The following is an 18,574-nucleotide window of genomic DNA, read 5'->3' as shown; positions in this document are numbered from 1 at the left end:
CTACATTAAGGTTCCATTCGTTAACATTAGTTAATGCATTAGGCATCATGAACAAACAATTAACACTATATTCTTTACATTATGTTATTGCTTGTTAATAAAAATACAATTGTTCATTCATGTTAGTTCATAGTGCATTAACTAATGTTAACAAATACATCTTTTGATTTTATAAATGTATTATCACGTTAAAATTAACATTATTTTACATTTATAAATGCTTAATAAGTATGGTTCATTGTTAGTTCATGTTAACTAATGTTTTTAACTAATGTTAACAAAAGGAACCTTATTGTAAAGTGTTACCAGGTATCTGTAACAGTGAAATTACTGATAGAAACATCATTTTTACTTGTAAAAATACAAAGCATATATGTAAAATCAAAATGTCAACTACTAAAAAATGGATTATAGATATCTGTAATTGCATTTTGAATAGGCATGAATCATTGTGAAATTCTAGTTCTAAAAATGCATTAATTCAGATCAGTAATTTTGTTTTCTAGAAGTTTAAATTTCATTTTTGATATCAAGAATGGTATTTCCGCTAGTAAGGATTTATCAATAACAATTTTACTTGTGCAAGTGGAATTACTGATATCAAGAAATTACATTTTCACTACTAGTAATTTCAGTGCTGATAATAAGAATTAGCATTTTAACTATTAAAAATGTAATTCTAGATATTTATCATTTTCATCTTGCATGTGATGAAATGCCGAAAGGGCTTGCCATAGAGGCAGCAGTGCCCCTTTTTGTCATTCTCTCTCTCTAAATAATGATCTCCCTCTCATGGGTCAGTTCACTGATGCCTCCTTTATCCATGCATCCCATGCAGGGTTTCAGTGGAACTGCCTTTTTAACTGTGGCTTTGAGAAATAATCCACCGTGCCCATGGTGAACTTTCAGAGAAAAATGGTAATCTAAAAGTGGAACCACACAGTATTTAATTTAACGCCTTGCTCATGTCTAGCCAAGTGTTGTGGTGTGGGTGAGCATTGGCAGTATACTTATGTTGTTGTCATTGTGCTTATGTACAGTATTGCATGTTTAAGATACACCAAGCCTTATTTGCCTGATGATAGCTATCTGATTTCAAACAGAAACACCCGGCATGCCTGAGACATATAGATTTCACCTATGGGAAAGAATCTTAAAGGAGAAGCAAGAAACAAAAGATTAATAACAGTAATCTTCTTCATTTTGGCTATCGTCACTATAGCATAATTGGAGTAAAATTCTTGGACAATGTTACTATTGTTAAAAAAGATCTTGAAAGCTCAGATTACCACCATGAGCAATCATGCAAATAAAAGTGGGTGTCATCGTCATATGAGACATCTTGCATGGTATAGTAACCTTCTTTGTTTGGTTTCTGTGTCTTTGAGATTGTTTCCTTGTGAATCTTTGAATTCAATAGATGTGCCACGCCTACTAAATTTCCCTTAGCCTAAAAACATGAGCTGATATGCTCTTTCTGTCAGCCAGATCTGTGATGAGAGCTTTCAGAGATGTTTCTGTAACATACACACAGTTCGCTGGCTGAGCGTAACTTATTGGTCTAAAAACACAGTTTTTTCAATATTTGGCTAATTATTATATGATAATATATTCATATATATGTATTTCTCTCAGTTGCAGCCAAAAAAGGATGAATGCTCAGATGCTTATTGTGAGTGTAAAACATTAAATGTATGCATTACTAGAAAAGTTAAATGTATGCATTTCTAGCCTTGGTAGAAAAAGAACATGTTTACTTTTTTAGACTGATGTGTTTGATATTATAATTGTTCGTCCAAATGTATTGTTTGCTCTAGCTAGTGGTTCATATGGTAAGAATTAGCCCTGTAGTTATGTATGTAAATATGTGTAGTATAGGAATGCTCCTTATTTGTTTTATAGATAAAGGATTTTGAATGAATTATATTGGACACAGACCTATTCAAAGACTATGATGTTACATAGAAACACATGTTGTGTGGTCAACAATGGGCAAAAACTATTTCCATTAAAAAAAAAATATATTGTTATTATTATTTTTAAGTATAAATAATCTTGTGGTAGTTTAAAAGGAATTAGTTTGGAAATGATCTTCTTCTTATTTTTACATAGGAATTGGCAAGGAAAGTACAGATGGCACTGACAGCTAAGGGAAATGTGTTTCTGCCAAAGTTTTGTTTGATGAGTCCACAAGTTCCAGAAAGTCAGTTCTCATTTCATGTCTAGGCAAGAACATGAGTGTTGACAGTGGCATTTATCACTGTCACGCTTAATATGCCCGAAACTAATAATTCACCATCAGTGTCTGACAGTTATTCAAATTCAAGTCTTTTCTTTCTCCTCTGTTATCTCTTCTAAAATAAACTATTATATTAACATGGAGAGACGGGGTGAATTACTTAATTACTTAATATTACATATTTGTATCTGCTGACATCTGCTGGTAAGGTCAAATAATGCAATATTCTCCTGCAATTTGTCCTTCTTTCCTGTAGAGGTCAGGCTTGTGACAGTTTAAAAATTAAATGGGTCGGTCACATTTAACATGGCGTCGAGCGATTCAAAGTCTGATTGACTCCAAGAAGAGGAACAAGAAGAAATGATATGTTTAAGTGGGCAACGACGGATTGCAGATCCTACCAGATACTCCTGTCCTAGATAAACAATCTGTCTTTCAGTAATCAGAGCCCACTGGATACTGCATGTGTACAGAACAACAGTAAAACACTTCTCCTGGGGCTGTGCTTGGCAGCATATATTCATTTTATTACATAACTTATGTATTTTAGAGCCATTGTAAATCATTTTAAAAGGGAGAATCATATCAATGTAATAGATTGTATCTCAGATTTATTGCTCCCTAGTGTTGCTGAGAGGTAGAATTTCAGATGAAGAATTTTCAATCTTACAACTTAAAGGGATAGTTCACCCAAAAATGAAAAATTCTCAGTATTAATCACCCTCATGCCATCCCAGATGTGTATATTTTTTCTTCTGCTGAACACAAACAAAGATTTTTAGAAGAATATTTCAGCTCTGTAGGTCTATATAATGCAAGTGAATACCATTTTAAGCTCCAAAAATATACAGAAATAAAACATATGTAATGTAATCCATAAGACACCAGTGGTTTAATCCATGTCTTAAGAAACATATAAGTGTGGGTGAGAAACAGATCAATATTTAAGTCTGTTTTCACCATAAATTCTCCTCCCTGCCCAGTAGGTGGCGATATGTATGAAGAATGCAAATCACCAAAATCAAAAGAAGGATTTTAAAATGAAAGTCAATATTTAGAGTAAAAACAATTACTTAAATTTCAACCTGTTTCTCACCCACACCAATCATGTAGCTTCTGAAGACATAGAGTAGATTTAACCACTGGAGTCTCATGGATTACTTTTATGTTTCCATTATGTGATTTTTGTAGCTTGTCTGGTCAACATTCACTTGCATTGTGAGGACCTACAGAGCTGAAATATCCTTCTAAAAAATCTTTGTGTTCAGAAATAGAAATAATGTCATACACATCTGGGATTGCATTAGGTTGAGTAAATGATGAGAATTTTATTTTTGGGTGAGCTATACCTTTAAACTATGATGTTTGTTTGCATGCCATTTGTTTGGCTCACATTTTATGCTTCCTGTAGGACAATGGATTTGACATGACAGCACATACATTAGCATTTGAGGCATGCATGCAATTTATCACCATCGTAATTAAAGCCACTTTTAATTGTAAACAATTTCCAGATTCTTTGGATTTCGTGCATGTTCTGAGCACAAATATCTTGCAGTCATTTGCATTTTCAAGCTAATAAATTCCCCTGTTTGTAGAGATAAACACCTAATGTAATGATGTTTTCCGGAGAAGAATCGTCCCTCTGTGACAAATGAGAGAGGGCTGAATTACTGCCATTGAATGTAGCTGCAAAACGACTGTCTAATAAAAATGAACCAAAACAATAGAATCCATTTCATGCCTCTAAATGCCTTGATTCCAAAAAGCAAATTGGAATAAACAATTGTAGTTTGATTGTGGTTAGTTACATTCAGTATGATACTGAAACGTGATGTTCTTTTATTATAGGGATAGTTCACCCAAAAATAAAAAAATTCTCTCATCATTTAATCACCCTCATGCCATCCCAGATGTGACTTTCTTTCTTCTGCTGAACACAAATTAAGATTTGTAGAAGTATATCTCAGCTCTGTAAGTCCTTACGATGCAAGTGAATGGGTACCAAAACTTTGATGCTCCATAAGCACATAAAGGCAGCATAAAAGTAATCCATAAAAATCCAGTGGTTAAATCCATATCTTTAAAACAGATATGTTAAGTGGTTGAGAAACAGATCAATATTTTAGTTGTTTTTACTATCAATCTCTACTTTTATATTCACTTCTTCTTTTGTTTTTGGTAATTCACATTTTTCATCCATATCGCCACCTACTGCCATTATGTGCTTTTTTTGAGCTTCAAAGTTTTGGTACACATTCACTTGCATTGTATGGACCTAAAGAGCTGAGATATTCTTTAAAAAAAATATTTGTTTGTGTTCAGCTGAAGAAATAAAGCCATACACATCTGTGATGGCATAAGGGTGAGTAAATGCACATTTTTGGGTGAACTCTCCCTATAAGGTCAGATGTGTCCATTGGCATAAAAACATTTGATATTGAATGATATTCTCAAGATTTGTGTGTACCACATGCTACATGAACATTTCAATTTGAGAGCCCCTGAATAGGGGCCAGGAAGCATTTTGCCTTCCTTAAAAAATATGGAATATCATCACATTACATCCGCTACTATGGCCACATCTAAGCTTGTGATGATTCATTCATGAGTGCTATCAAACTTCTTCCAAGCCCAATAACATCCATCTTCAAAGAGAATAAGCCATACTTTAAAGAATGGTGTTTTTATCCTGTTCTCTGTTATTGATTGTGTGATACACTATATGAAAGCAGCAGAGAGGTAGATGGAACAATCACCTTTCATTCCCCACACCTTAGTCTCCATTCTCATTCCCACACAGAAAGAGCAATTCCCCATTTTGGCCCAACAGATGTTGCTTTGAGCAAAATAAAAATAACACAACCGAAAAAGAAACAAAAATAAACAAAAAACTATAACGGAAACCTTACTGTTCTTAAATGTGTACACAAAGCAGACATACCTTTTGCTTGAATCTGATGGTGTTCAATTTCAGATTTTGGAAAGATACAGTAAACAATAAGGCTCTACATAGAGCTGGCATATTGTATTTTCATTTCATGCTCTCACCTTGTTTTCAATCATATTGGAGAGCTCCACATTATTATTATTATTATTATTTTATTTGAAATGATCCCTGAATATGAATCTTTTATTTGCCATGTCCTTCTGTTTGTATCCTGCATAACACCAAGCTGTTTGACACATTTCTTCTAGTACAGCGGTGAGGGGAAAAATACTCACACATTCACAAACACATTTATATTTTGCTGCTCATAACTCAGCAGTAGGACCACAGTATTGTGTTTGACCAACCTTTTTCTGTTTTTTCCTTCTATATTGTCCTATTTTTTCTTAACAAAACTATTTCAGTACCTGTTATATTTATAATTTCAAATAATACAATTATGCCAAATCACTTAATGGAATAGTTCACCTAAAAATGAAAAATCTCTCATTATTTAATCACCCTCATGCCATCACAGATGTGTATGACTTTCTTTCTTCAGCGGAACACGCATGAAGATTTGTAGAAGAATATTTCAGCTGTGTAGGTCCATACAATGCAAGTGAATGTTGGCAAGAACTTTGAAGCTCCAAAAATCTCATAGGTCCGCTAAAAGTAATCCATAAAACTCCAGTGGTTGAATCAATGTCTTCAGAAGCGATTTTACAGGTCTGGGTGAGAAACAGATCAAAATTTTAGTAAAACTTTCTATAAATTCTCCTCTCTGCTCAGTCAATCTCCATTTTAACTTTCACATTCTTCTTGTGCTTTTGGTGATTCACATTCTTCATGCCAATGCCCCTTTCTTGGCAGGGAGAAGAATTTAGTAAAAACTGACATAAATATTTATCTGTTTCTCACTCACACCTATCATATCACTTCAGAAGACATGGATTTAACCACTGGAGTCTTATGGATTACTTTTAGGCTGCATTTATGTGCTTTTTGGAGCATCATCATTTTGGCACCCATTCAATTGCATTGTATGGACCAACAAAGCTGATATATTCTACTAAAATTCTGAATTTGTGTTCAGCAGAAGAAAGTCATACACATGTGAGATAGCATGAGAGTGAGTAAATGATGAGATACATTTTTTGGGGGGGTGAACTATTCCTTTAATCCACATTTTTCAAGAATATTTTAATCTTAGAATGATTATGCCACTTTAAATCTCCCCCCACAGGAATAAATAAATAAAATGTATCTCAGAAATTGAAAACATTTATCATAGAAGAAATGTATTCAAATCATTGTATCAAATTAATTTGCACTTTTTTGGCACATACCTCTAACTCTTATAAAAATGCTACATTATTAAACATTCCAACCGTTATTGCCAAGGAAAAAGATGCAGTTCATTTGAACACGCATTGAACATTTGTCGTACCCAGCATGTTGTCCCACTGTGGGAGACGTTTTCCCAATGGGACCTAGCATTAAACTATTATAGGCTTATCAGCTAAATCTGAACAGGTAAACAATTATAACACAAATCTCATGAAACAGCAAAAATTTAAAAGGTTAAATACAAAAATATCCAACCTGATCGCAAAGAATTACATTACTATACCTACATTTTTGCAAAAGGATATTTGGCTTATTTTATGTTTTGCAGCAGTTCATGGTATAATGAACACTATAGGTGTTACAACAACAATTACTTTAAAGGGATAGTTCACACTAAGGGATAGTGTTTTGATGAAGAAAGTCATACACATCTGGGATGGCATGAGGGAGAGTAAAAAAAAACTTGTCTTGAGAAAATAATTCAAACTTTTTGTTTAAATCAACCTTCGTTATATATTTGACCCTTGCCTGAATGTGTGCTAGTGTGATTATATTGTGTTTACTTATTTACCCAACAGCTGTAGAAAAAATATAATATTGTGTTTTTAAAACATTCATATTTTACGAAGGTTTTCAACAAGGTGTTTAAAACAATTTCTACACAACACATTTATTTTAGTGGATTGTTGACTCATAGCCCTTGTGACAACTTCCCAAAGTGACAACTAGTCCCAGTTTCCCCAAATAGTTTTAGACACCAAAAATGTCCTGTCATTATCAAAATTTGATTAAGATATTAACACAGATATTTAACTCAGTGTGTCAAGATCAGTGAAAAACAGCACTGACAAAAATACACTTTGCAGATGTCTAACCCATTGCTTAGTTTGTAATCAACAAGAAATTGCATTTATCAGCATATTTTTCTGTGCCGCAGATATGCTCCATTACTGAAGTTGTGTACAACATTCTTGTGAAGAATGTACAGCAGAATATCAACACTCCTATCAAATACCCCACAATATTTGTAATACCCCACATATGTAGTGGCACTAGGGGTCGCCCTTGGGAGCCCCAAACACCTCTGAACTTTGAGAAAATGCTAATGGGAATTGACGAGTGGAATTTGCATGCCACTCCCCTGGACATACGGTATTAAAGGAGCTGGCTCATAACCACTCATTCAGGTTTTGTGCTGAGGAGCCAAGACAAGGCCCCGGCCATTTCAGCGGGTAGTTCATTGTTGTGGCAGGACGGATCAGGGAACGGAGGTTACCAAAGTAACCAAGACGTTCCCTATCTGTCACTCACTTGATGTTGTGTCGATGTAGTGACACTGGGGGTCCCTATACGAAATGCCAAGACTATCTGAACTGTGTTACATGGTCTGGCAGTGCAAGATGGGCAAGCTGTTGCGTGCCTTGTAGTCAGCGAACACGGCCATCACGTAACCTCCCCCAACATACCTACAAGCGGCGTATGGTCCCCCGCACCTCAGGAACAAGTTTCTCCCCAAAAATAATGGAAATCATTCAGCTGGGTGTTCGCTTCGGGGAGGTGTCCCTTCCCAAGGGGAAGACACTGTGGAGTCCACACCCTACCCGATGGGGAGGTAACTGTGTGGAAATGTCACATGGTCTTACCGAGTTTTGATGGCAGTGCCGCACGTGGAGAAGTCACTGTGATAGGTCCTACCCAGAGGCGAGGAGCTCTACAAACACAGCAACCGGTGGCAGAGGGAACTTCTAAGGAAGATGCGGGTTGACCAACGGGAAAAATATAATACGGAAGATGCATCACACAGGGTTACATACGGGCAACCAGCACATGTGAAGCACTTACCCCAGTGCAGGGCCTATAAGCACATGTAATGGGCCGGCATCCAGTTTCTCCGCAAACTCGTCTGCAACAGGGCTAAGGAGGAAGGACATCCAGGGTTCACGACTTCGTGAACATGGCTTGTGGGTAAAAAGTGCACGTCTCCCCATCCAGGAGGGGAAAGGCAATATACGCAAGTGGTACACCCAGCCAGTTGTCCCGTAAAATTACCTTTCCATACCTAACAACACACAGGACGAAACCGGCTAAACCTGGAGATTGTAGAACCTCGCAAAGGTGTTGCCCAGCCCACTGCTCTGCAGATGTCTGCTAAAGAGGTGCCATTGGTCAGAGCCCAGGAGGCCGCAACACTCCAAGGGGGGCAGCACACCCTGGGCATGATATGCCAATGCGCTAGCACCAATGACCCAGTGGGCAATCCTCTGTTTGGAGAGAGCGCTCCCTTTCCACTGTCCTCGAAAGCAGACAAATAACTGCTCAGAACATCTAAAGCTCTGCATGCGATCCAAATAGATATGTAAATCATGCACTGGACACAGCAATGACAAGGCTTGGTCTGCCTCCTCCTGGGGCAGCCGCGCTTGCAGGTTCACCACCTGAACCCTAAACAGGGTCATGTAAACATTGGGCATACAGCTCGTTTGGGGTCTCAGGACCATGTGAGAGTATTCCGGACTGAACCCCAGGCATTTTCCGCTGACAGAGAACATCCACAGGTCCCCTACCCTCTTGATGGACTTGCAGTCAGGAGTGCAGTCTTAAAGAGACCGCCTTCAGCTCAACTGACTACAGGGACTCAAATGGGGATCCCAGCATGTCCTGCAGGACTACGGAGAGATCCTATGAGGGAATGAGGAGCGGTCTGGTTGGATTCTACCTCCCCACGGCTTCAAGGAACCTGGGACCCCTGCCCGCAGAAATGCAAGGTCTGTCCCAGGGCTGAACAGGTGGTGGCAGATCGGCGTGATGACTACGTGATGTGCCCCACAGTGCCATGCCCATTTCGGGACTCGAGTCTGAAGGCAGTGCTGATGCGATCTCATAGGCATCAACCCGAGCAGCGTGACCGCAGCCGAGGATGCCATATTCTCCAGTAGCCTCTGAAAATGTTTCAGTTGGAACGCTGTTCTCTGCCTGAACGACTTCAGGTAGTTCAGCATCGACTGCTCATGCTTGCTTGTGTGTGAGGCACACCATCATAGAGACTGAGTGTAACTCCATCCTGAGAAAACAGATGCTCTGAACCTGGGACAGCTTACTTTTCCCAATTGACCTGAAGCCACAGCCGGCAGAGGTGCCTGAGCACCAGGTCCCTGTGCACACATAAAAAGTCTTGAGAGTGAGCTAGAATCAGCCAGTCGTCAAGATTGCTGAGGATGCCCACTTCCCTAAGCAAGGGCTGCCTCTGCGACTTTTGTGAAGATGCGAGGCAACAGGAACAGGCCGAAGGGGAGGACCCTGTCCTGGTATGCCTGGCCCTCGAAGGCAAACTGCAGGAAGGGCCTGTGTCAAGGTAAAACTGAGACGCGGAAGTACGCATCCTTCAGGAGCAGGCAGGATGCGGGATCTTGATCCGCGCCGAGGCAGGATGTGCTGAATAGCCTCCATCTGCTACTAAACCACCTAAAACTGCTGGGCAAAGTCCACGACTGTGTCACCAGATAGGCCAGCAAGGGAGATGGTGGCATCAAAGAACTGTGCCATGTCATCAATCCCAGGTCAGATCTACCCTTGTGCAGTTCTCTCTTCACCTTGGCATGGTACACTTGCAGGAGAGCTGTGGCGTGAAGGGCAGAGGTGGCCTGTCCAGCGGCACTGTAGGCCTTAGTCGCCAGTGAAGACGTAAACCTACAGGCCTTGGACGGGAGTCCCGATTACCCCCTGGCAGCCCCATCATTGAGGATAGTGAGTGCGGAAGAGTTCAGAGATCAGGTCTGGGCACTAAAAGGTCCCTGCAATGACTTTGTGAGATCCTCATGCACCTCTGGGAATAAAGTGACCATGGCTTGGCACGGCCGTGAGTGGCGCTCTGGGCCCAGGAACCAATCATCAAGCCGCGAGGGTTCAGGGTGGGGCAGAGGGTTCCACTCCAACCTGACACTCACAGCCTCCCGGGCAAGCATGGCCATCATCTCCGCGTCGGCCTGCGACAGGGTGATCGCACCCGAAGGTGGGAGTCCCGTTGAGTCCTCGGCGTCAGACTGTACCAGCCCGCTCTCCAATTCTGCTTTGTTGAAACTTTGTGAGCCCCGAATAAGATCGCAAACTCACCCCGAGCTGAGACGGTGGTCTCATCGCAGAACTCGACCGGGGAAACGAGCGTGCTGGGGAATGGGAGGTCCATGGGGGGTTACCCGGCAGAGCACTCCCATTGGAATCCCCAAATCACCCCCAGTGCTAAATGATGCTGCCTCCAACCCGTAGGTAGAAGGGCCGCGGTAGGGAGCTGCTGGGGTAGCTTTCCCTCTGAGGAAGGAAAACAGTGACTGTAATGTTGCCATAGTCGTGCTCTCGCAGTGAGTACATGATCCATCCACTAATACTGTCTCCGCTTGGGCAGTGCCCAAGGATGTGAGGCAGTGATAATGGGTGTCGGAAGAGGAGAGGTAACAATAACAACCAGGAATTATACACAAATGGAAAGGCATCTTTAAAAAGATGCTCTCCATGAGTGCCACTCTTTTAGAATGAAATATACTCTTTTAGAGGAAGAATATATACTCTTATAGAGGAAGAATACACATTTTTTACATTTTCCATTTTTATGCATTTGGCAGACGCTTTTATCCAAAGCGACTTACAGTGCAATTATTACAGGGACAATCCCCCTGGAGCAACCTGGAGTTAAGTGCCTTGCTCAAGGGCACAATGGTGGTGGCTGTGGGGTTCGAACCAGTGACCTTCTGATTAACAGCCCTGTGCTTTAGCCACTACATCACCACCACTTCACCACCACCAATACACACCACCACCACTACACCACCACCAATACACTCTTTTAGACTGCTGAAGTACCCAGGGGCATTCTCTGCACTTCACCAGTGCAAGAGGGGGAGAAGCTGCTGTAATGCGCCGTAAATCCAACAGCTTTGCAGAGGTGAATGGATCGGCAGAGGAATTAATCTCACTGAAACACAACCACTCGGCTCCGAAGAGAAAATCTGAATGAGTGGTTGCGAGCCAGCTCCTTTTATACCCGTAGGTCCGGGGGAATGGCATGCAAATTCCACTCGCCAATTCCCATTGGCCTTTTCAGATCAGAGGTGTTTGGGGCTCCCAGGGGTGACCCCCAGTGTCACTGCATCGACACAACGTTGAGTGAGTGACAGATAGGGAAAGAGTATTTGATTCAACTCTAGTCAGCTGGAGCTGTCTGTCAAGAATTAATTTGTATTCACAAGCATGCACGTTTTCTTTTGTCATGAGCTTCTTATCAGTTTTCAGTTCTCTGCTTGACTCCTTTGCACACACAAAAATTTCATTACAATGATAGCTCATTCAGGGATCAATCTGCCAATTCAAGTGACCCTGCTATACCAAAAAGGCCTTTTATGTGTCTTCCTTCAAAGGCCAGAACGCGAATGCCCTGTTTGAGTCGTCCTACCTTTTAAATACAAAGAGCAATCAAAGATAGGGGCACAGGGACAATGCATATAATTGGGGGGTATCAGATTAAATTTGCTGCACATCATTTAAATGGCAATTAGGTGATTTTTCAGCAAGACAAGTGTGCTTGCTAAGAGCATGGGTGAAGTGAGCAATCACACCAAGGGAGTCCTTTAGTTTTGTGTGACTGAAGTTAGATCATTTGCATATCAATGTGATGTGGTGGAAATGTGGAGAAATACACCAATCACAGAGTAGCTTCACTGTTAACACAGTGATTGCACAGACACATACATAGTCTAGTTTGGTTCTGCTAATGAACACTCAAAGAAACGGCCACAACACATTATCAGGTGCACTGAAAATATAATTGGCTGCAAGCTTCCATCCCTGGGTGAGCTCTACAGGTCTGCACCAGTGAAGCAGGTCACAAAGATTATTGAAGATCCCACCCACCCTGGTCATTGCTTGTTTCAAAACTAAAAGTTTCCCTCTGGTAAATGTTTGAAAGAAATCCAAACCGAGACAAGCAGACACCTACATATCTACTTTCTCAATGCTGTATCTCTGCTTAATATGTACCTCGACTATGTCTCCATAAGCCCTGCACAATCACACGCACAAACATGCAGTGTAGATTATTAAACGATTAGTCAATTCAATTTTATCTAAATTTGTCATCCAACAGAAATTAACAAATCTTAAAAATAGACGAAAATATAATTTTGAATGAATATTTTTTATGTGTATTTACATTGAGCATTGTTTTATATTGAGCAGATTTTCAAAGTGACCAAGGTACATTCCTGAACCTCATATGTATTATAAAAAGAGTAAAAAACATATGCAAATCTGACATGCACGTGAGGTGGTGACAGCATTTTATTGTCAAATTGATAGACTTGCTTAAACTTAAATCATGTTACTGTATGTTGTACCTATGTTCAATAACATTGGGATAATAATAACAAAAATACATGACCTTTACACGTCCATGTGTGGAGAATCTAAGGACTGTAGACTTGTAGCGATGCAAGGACAGGCCGAGAAATATGCATGACTTGCACCTCCCTGGCGTATCACTTCAATAACGCTGAATATTGATGTGATTGTTGATTTGTTCTGTGGGCACTGAAAATGCCCTCTCTGATGGTATTCAGAACAAGAGCACAGAGCAGAGCAGCATAGCTAGAATAACAGGACAAATTATTATTCAGGTGCATGTGATAGAAGACTTTTGACATGCATGCTTTGGGCATATTAGCCATCTTAGAAGTTTGCGTTTTGTAATTTCATCAAAATATTCTGCTTTTAGGATTGTGAAATGGTCTGTTTCCTGTTTTACTTTCATCATACACTCTCAGAAGAAATTGATCTATATGGAATCTTAAAGGCTTTTCGTCTCATATTTAGAAACCCTTAATAAGTAACATCACATGAGCAAGAGTGCTATTGTTCAGAATATCAGCACTGCTGTGATAGACTAACAGCACGAGTGGAATATTGCTTTAAAAGAACAGTTCAGCAAGTAAGTAAATAATATTGAGTATCTTACATTTCAGACAAAAACTGGTTACACACTTTTCTTCTCTGCCAACTAAATCACAAGAAGCCAAACTCGCATTCTCGCATTCTGCTCTGCTCTTATAGTGTTTCATTTGTAAACAAAGTGTCTTGAATTAAACTTTAATTGAATATAATATTCTAATGAATGTCTCAGTTGAGTCTTTTCACAAATGAGTTGAGTCAGTGACTCACTCACAACATAACATTTGCTTATTTGTCACCACCTATCCATCCATCCATCCATCTTCAACCGCTTATCCGAAGTCGGGTCGCGGGGGCAGCTGCTCCAGCAGGGGGCCCCAAACTTCCCTATCCCGAGCCACATTAACCAGCTCTGACTGGGCGACCCCGAGGCGTTCCCAGGCCAGTGTGGAGATGTAATCTCTCCACCTAGTCCTGGGTCTTCCCCGAGGCCTCCTCCCAGCTGGACGTGCCTGAAACACCTCCCTAGGGAGGCGGCCAGGGGCATCCTTACCAGATGCCCAAACCACCTCAACTGACTCCTTTCAACGCAAAGGAGCAGCTGCTCTACTCCGAGCTCCTCACGGATGACTGAGCTCCTCACCCTATCTCTAAGGGAGAAGCCCGCCACCCTTCTGAGGAAGCCCATTTCGGCCGCTTGTACTCGCGACCTAGTTCTTTCGGTCATGACCCAACCTTCATGACCATAGGTGAGGGTAGGAACAAAAATTGACCGGTAGATCGAGAGCTTTGCCTTTCGGCTCAGCTCTCTTTTCGTGACAACGGTGCGATAGAGCGAGTGCAATACCGCCCCTGCTGCCCTGACTCTCCGGCCAACCTCCCGCTCCATTGTCCCCTCACTCGTGAACAAGACCCCGAGGTACTTGAACTCCTTCACTTGGGGCAAAACCTCATTCCCTACCTGGAGTACGCACTCCATAATTTATTTAAATAAATTCACCACCTACTGGAGTACTGTCACCACCTACTGGAGTAAATATGCAATCTCAAGAAATATTTACTGGACAACTCACTGAATTAAATCAAAATGAACAATGAATCAAGATTCCCATAACTATTTGGAAAGCCGTAAACACAGACAATTGGAGCGATACAAAGAGTGAAGCTTCCCAGTGCTGTAATAACCAGATTTGAGGACTGGAACTAACTGTTGTAAGATTCCATCTGAAATCCTTGAGTTAAATCAAAAGAGTCTTTACGGGTTCCAAACATGAAATCATAATATTTTATGGTTTTGGTTTTGGTTTTATTGCCACATAATTTCATAGATATTTAAATAAATTATTTCACTTTATCACTGAAAGAAAAATGTATATTACACATACCCAAAAATGCCATTGTTTTTATATATAACCATTTTGGCATAAAAAGTTATTTGATGTAAAATCCCTTGGGTTCTATGTAGAACTCTGATGAACGTTGTATACCCTGATTTAGGGCTGGACGATATGGCCAAATTTGATATCACGATATATTTCTTAATTTCGGTCGATACGATATAATTCCGATATCGATGTGAACAATATAAAAAGCCTCAGAAAAACTGCCAAGAACGCCCACAACAGATGTCTGTACCTACAATCTTCTGAAAAATGAATTTGTCAAGTCTATGAAACCACCTCCTATAAAACTACATAATATATTTAGAAATAAAAACGGTATAAATAAATTAACGTTCACCTTTTATTTCCATTTAACCTTTATACAAACAAAAAGTCAAATAAACATAAGACTCTCAGACTGACCTTATTAATATATTTAAATTTAAACAATAACATAGGCTGATTATATTATCATTTACACAAAACTTCTTGTAACAAAACTTGTTCTTATAAACCAAAGTGCTTCAGCCAGGATAAAAAATTTGAAAAGTGCTCAGCTGCAGGAAAAAGAGAGAGCAACAACAAAAACACATTTTGCTGGGGGAGGGGACATTGAGTGTTGATGACACCCTATAACAGGCTCTAGAGGTTTCTGGCAAGAAATACAAGCTGGTCTACATTATCTGGCTTCAGAGATGCCCTTTTACATGTGACAATGTTGCCACCTGTACTAAAAACCCTCTCAGACGGGGAGCTTGTGGCCTGAATGCACAAGTAATGTTGTGCCAGTTGGCTTACTCTAGGGAAGTTCTTTTGATAGACTTTCCACCAATCCAGAGGATTTGAGTCATTGTCAGCATTTGGAGACAGAAGGTAGTTGCCGAGCTCCCTCTCAACTGCCTGCTGTGCACTCAAGTCTTCTGTGCTTGTAGTAGTGGTGGGCCCGTTTGAAAAAAGCTAGCCAGAGACCGCTTTGTTTTCTTGGCTGGTACAGAAGTGTCTCCCATGGCTTCTTCTCTGGACTCCTCTTCCCTGACCACAACAGATCTCTCTCCCTTCAGCATCTCCAACACAGCTTTCTCTTTGATGTATTCTCTCTTCTCCTCCTGAGTGTACTGAAGCTTGAATCTTGGGTCAACGAGGCATGCCATGTTAAGTAGATCATCCATGGTTGGGTCATCATACTTTTGGTTGAGGTATCCCATCACTGTTGTCTTTATGGTCCTGGTGAGCGCGGTGTCATCCGCTGCTTCCTTCAAGATGGAGGTATTGAAGAGATGCATCACTGGTTTTAGAAATGATACACTGACATAGGACTCACCAGACAAGGCATCAGTGAATTCCAGGAGTGGGCTTAGAGCTGCATCTATAGACTCTAAAACATCCACATCTTGCCAGGTAGGAACCAGTGGTCTGGTCTTCTTGTCCTTTGAGAGGACTTCAGTGATGGCCCTTTTCTGCTCCAGGACCCTCTTCACCATTTGTTGACGGGAGCCCCATCTTGTTGGTGTTTCACTGATGAGCTTGTGCTTTGGCAAGTGATACTCCTCCTGAGCAGCTGCGAGGTCCCGTTTCTTCTTCCAGGAGTAGGAGAAGGCAGCCACCACCTTTTTACAGATCCCAATTGCTCTGTCCACCCGCTTGTCTTGGTTAACTTTCTCTGTAGACAGATAAAGAGAAAAATTGCAAATTACAATATATATTTATAATTTGTATTTATATTTTAACTACAATTTGTTGTTTATTCATATTATTCTTACTGCAAAATTCTTCTACATGCATATTTTTTTTTGTTTTAACTTCACAACTGATTTGGCAAAGTAAACTTATGTTCCAATGCCAGTAAAACACCTTTGAATTTAATTGAAATAATTGCTGTATCCATACAAATATGCATGTCTTGAGAAAAGATTAAATTAATAGCCTATAAAATCACTTAAATAGGGTAAATAAAATCACCTAATCAAAACTACAGGCTAAGTACTACAGTTACAACTAAGTACTAATTAAGTACAATGATTTTAGTTATATATCCTCATACCATAAACAAAATCAATTAAAGCTGCTGCAGTTAGTAGCTTTTGGCGCTCTGCATGCATCTTGCGGAAGAACATTGTTGCTGGAACTACTTCTCTCCGTTTATGTCTATGACGAATCACGCAGGTACTGTAACTGGGCTACTCTGCAGCGGAGCCGAGCCGAAGTAGTTTAAAATAGTCCGAATATAAACGCTTATTATAAGTGTACCGTAGTGATCCAGGATAAGACAGAAACACGGGTTGGATATTGGATTCATGATGTACTGGCTCATTATATAAATTTTGCTAATTTTTAATTAAAAAGCTTTAACGTAACACTACCATTTATATTAACTGTGTATAACTTACCAATAGCAGAGTTCAGTCGATGCCCGAAGCATTGTAGTCTTGTCCATCTGTTCAACTCAGCGGCTTTGATGATATTGGTCCCACTATCTGTGGTGATACAGACCTGTCGGTCCTCGCGGAGTCCCCAGGAGGCGAGCGCATCTGCAAGTCCGTCTGCAATTGCTTCGCCCGTGTGATCTTCAGGAAAATAGACCGTCTGCAGGCATAAGCTGACGAGCTTCCAGTCTTGGTCAATAAAGTGGACTGTCAGGCTCAAGTATGGTTCTGAGGTTCGGCTTGACCACAGGTCAGCTGTGGTCGCAAAATATGACACTGACTTCAGTTGTTCCTCCACCCTTTCCCTTACTTCACCATAAAGTGCAGGGATAGCTGTGCGTGAAAAATATTTTCGCCCAGGGAGCTCGTATCTGGGGTCTATGACTGAAATCATTTTCCTGAATCCTACATTTTCCACCGTACTAAACGACATCATGTCCTTAGCCAAGAAGTATGTAACAGCCTTTGTAATGTCTTTATGACGTTTAGACTGTTTGTCATAAGGCATGAATGCAGCCATCTGTGTTTGCTGCATGGGTTTCTCTATTGACACAGCTGGTTTTGGGGATGAGGATGGTGGTATTGTTTCAGGTTGGCTTAAACTTTTATGGTGCCTCATCTTTTGACTCTCAGAATGTTCTATCGGGTGGAACTGCTTCAAATGGTGGAACAGATTTGATGTGTTCCCGCTGCTAGTCGGCACCACTCTCCGGAACATTTTGCAGCACGCTGAAACCTGAAGTTTATCCGATGTCCGATAGCCGAACCACTTCCATACTACTGAATTTGTCTTCCCTCTCTTATCAACTATTTCGTCGGAACGAGCTTCCACAAGTGAGGAGAAAGCAGTCACATTTGAATTGCGGTCAGGGGCGCTCATTTTGTAGTTAAAACTTGCCGCGGTGGAGATCAGCCTACTACTGCTGAGCAGTGAGCACTGGCTGCGTGTCTGTGGTGTACGTCATCACGAAAGTAGCCTATTGTGTTCTGCTCTATCTGACAACTGCGCGCCTAATGCCAGTCAGTGACAAATGCTGTTATGTATATTGAAATATCGAAAATGTGTTTAAAAATCATATCACCGTTATCTGAAAAAAAAATATCGCGATATATATTTATATTGAATTATTGTCCAGCCCTACCCTGATTGTATTTCATTGTGATGTCACAGTTTGGTGACAAATGCTCATGAGAGTTAAAATCAGTGTTAAGTTATTTTATAGAGATAATGTGGCTATTAAAAATAAAGCAGAGATGAAACCACAAGACAAATGTTCTGCAGACAAAGATTATAAAAAGGGAATTATTTATATCCGTC

At 40.4% G+C, this 18,574-nt stretch overlaps 1 protein-coding gene across 1 annotated transcript; it reads right to left on the bottom strand.

The window, feature by feature from the left end:
• Nucleotides 1-15,744: 15,744 nt before the first annotated feature.
• LOC127629516 (E3 SUMO-protein ligase ZBED1-like) lies at nucleotides 15,745-18,136 on the bottom strand. The gene is made up of 2 exons (XM_052106600.1): nucleotides 17,221-18,136; nucleotides 15,745-16,493 (listed from the first exon to the last, which is right to left on the bottom strand). Exons 1-2 carry the CDS (start codon nucleotides 18,134-18,136, stop codon nucleotides 15,745-15,747), a joined length of 1,665 nt encoding a protein of 554 aa, XP_051962560.1.
• Nucleotides 18,137-18,574: the final 438 nt, after the last annotated feature.

Source organism: Xyrauchen texanus, chromosome 36, assembly GCF_025860055.1.
Source record: "Xyrauchen texanus isolate HMW12.3.18 chromosome 36, RBS_HiC_50CHRs, whole genome shotgun sequence".
Classification (NCBI taxonomy): Eukaryota; Metazoa; Chordata; class Actinopteri; order Cypriniformes; family Catostomidae; genus Xyrauchen; species Xyrauchen texanus.
Note: the sequence above shows the minus strand (reverse complement) of the source record. Positions and strands in the feature narration are given on the sequence as shown.